General features: G+C 40.6%; 1 protein-coding gene across 1 annotated transcript in view; it reads right to left on the reverse strand.

The window, feature by feature from the left end:
• Positions 1-218: 218 nt before the first annotated feature.
• Positions 219-1,760, reverse strand: part of LOC106315187 — a 2,617-nt gene continuing 1,075 nt past the window's right edge. Inside the window, exons 2-3 of the mRNA XM_013752937.1 lie at positions 1,333-1,729; positions 219-1,019 (exon numbers count right to left, since the gene is read on the reverse strand). Coding sequence (XP_013608391.1) covers positions 219-1,019; positions 1,333-1,729 — 1,198 coding nt within the window. The remainder of the gene's footprint in view (positions 1,020-1,332; positions 1,730-1,760) is intronic.

Genomic DNA, 1,760 nt, shown 5'->3' on the forward strand with positions numbered 1-1,760 from the left:
GATGATCTCTTGGATAGTAAGCAAGGGAGCAAGTTGCTTGAGTGGGATGGGCTACTGCTTGACTGTTGAAATACTTCCAATTTGATGGACGCTTTCTCACCCTTGTGCTTCTCCCAAGCGGCTGGACCTCTCCAGCAATCTCAGCTTCAACTTCATTTTGTTGATCTGATTCCTCATGTTGTTGGCTTTCATCCTGATCATGAACCTCTTGCTCTTGATTAGTAGTCTGCGGATCCTCTTGACCCATATGTGGTTCCTCTTGACCAGTAGACGAATCCTCTTGATTCCCCCCCTTCAGGATTAGGATGAGAAGCCTCTTCCGCCGCATCCATACCACTGGCTTGATCTAAACTATTTGTTGAACCAGTAGTTCTTTCATTTGGTGTCATGATGATACCTAGGCTCTCCATGATAATCCGTGGGTTGTTTGCCCTATCTGAGGCCCCTTTAGATAGATCCTTGAGATTGTCCCAACTTTTCTCCTCATAATAGCCTCTATATTCCACAAACTTGACCTCTCTGGATACTAAGACTCTTTTTGTCTCTGGAGAGTAGCATTTGTAACCTTTTTGAGTGGTAGAATACCCAATGAACACTGCCTTTGTGCTTCTGGCCTCAAGTTTGTTCCTATGATCACATGTTTGCAATACATAGCACAAGCACCCAAATACCTGTAAATGGTCAATAGATGGTTTTCTTTTGTTAAATACCTCATAAGGTGTGGCATCATCAAGGACTCTTCTTGGAGTTCGGTTGATGAGATAGCATGCTGTCATGACTGCATCACTCCAGAACCTCTTAGGCATGTTGGTGTAGAACATCATGGACTTGGCCACTTCCATCAGATGTCGGTTTTTCCTCTCAGGTACACCATTTTGTTGTGGAGTGTAAGGGCAGCTGGTTTGATGGCTTATTCCATGCTTGGCCAAGTGGGATTTGAAAGCTGCGCTTGTATATTCCCCTCCATTATCTGACCTGAATACTTTGATCTTAACATTGAACTGATTAGTTATGTAGCTCTGAAAGTTTATAAATGTATCTAGTACTCTATCTTTTAGATGGTATCATAGTCAGCCATGTATATTTAGATTTCTGGTTTATGAAAGTGACAAAATATCTATGATTTTCCCTAGAAGTGCATGGTGCAGTCCAGACATCAGAGTGTATAAGATCAAAGCATTTCTCATAGATAGTAAATGACTTGGGAAACACCGTCTTACAATGTTTGCCAAGAATACATGCTTCACAGCCATCATTTTTCAAATAAACATTAGGCAATAACAGGTTCAGTGCTCTAGAATGGGGATGGCCTAACCTAGCATGCCACAATACATCATTTTCTAAGACAGGGATTGAACTAAAAGCATAAGGTAAACATGATCTAGTCTTGCTGTCTTCAAGCAGGTACAAGTCCCCTTTAGTAACACCCTTTCCGATCATCTTAAGAGTCTCAATATCTTGAAACACAACATCATTAGGACTAAAAATAACCTTGCAGTTAAGATCAGTGGCAACCTTCTTGACAGATAATAGATTAGATGCAAAAGATGGCATATAAAATGCTTTAGTATCTTTCTCAAATAGTTTCAAGTTTCCTACACCTTTTATTGGTATGCTGTCGCCATTTGCAATCATAACATTACCTAAGGCAGGCTTAGCATTACTGATTAACCTAGCATCACTAATCATGTGGTGAGAAGCTCCAGAATCTATAACTACTGGCTTAAAGCTATCAGATGCATTCAAGGTTGTAACAAGAG

Source organism: Brassica oleracea, chromosome C9 (assembly GCF_000695525.1).
Source record: "Brassica oleracea var. oleracea cultivar TO1000 chromosome C9, BOL, whole genome shotgun sequence".
NCBI classification, from domain to species: Eukaryota; Viridiplantae; Streptophyta; class Magnoliopsida; order Brassicales; family Brassicaceae; genus Brassica; species Brassica oleracea.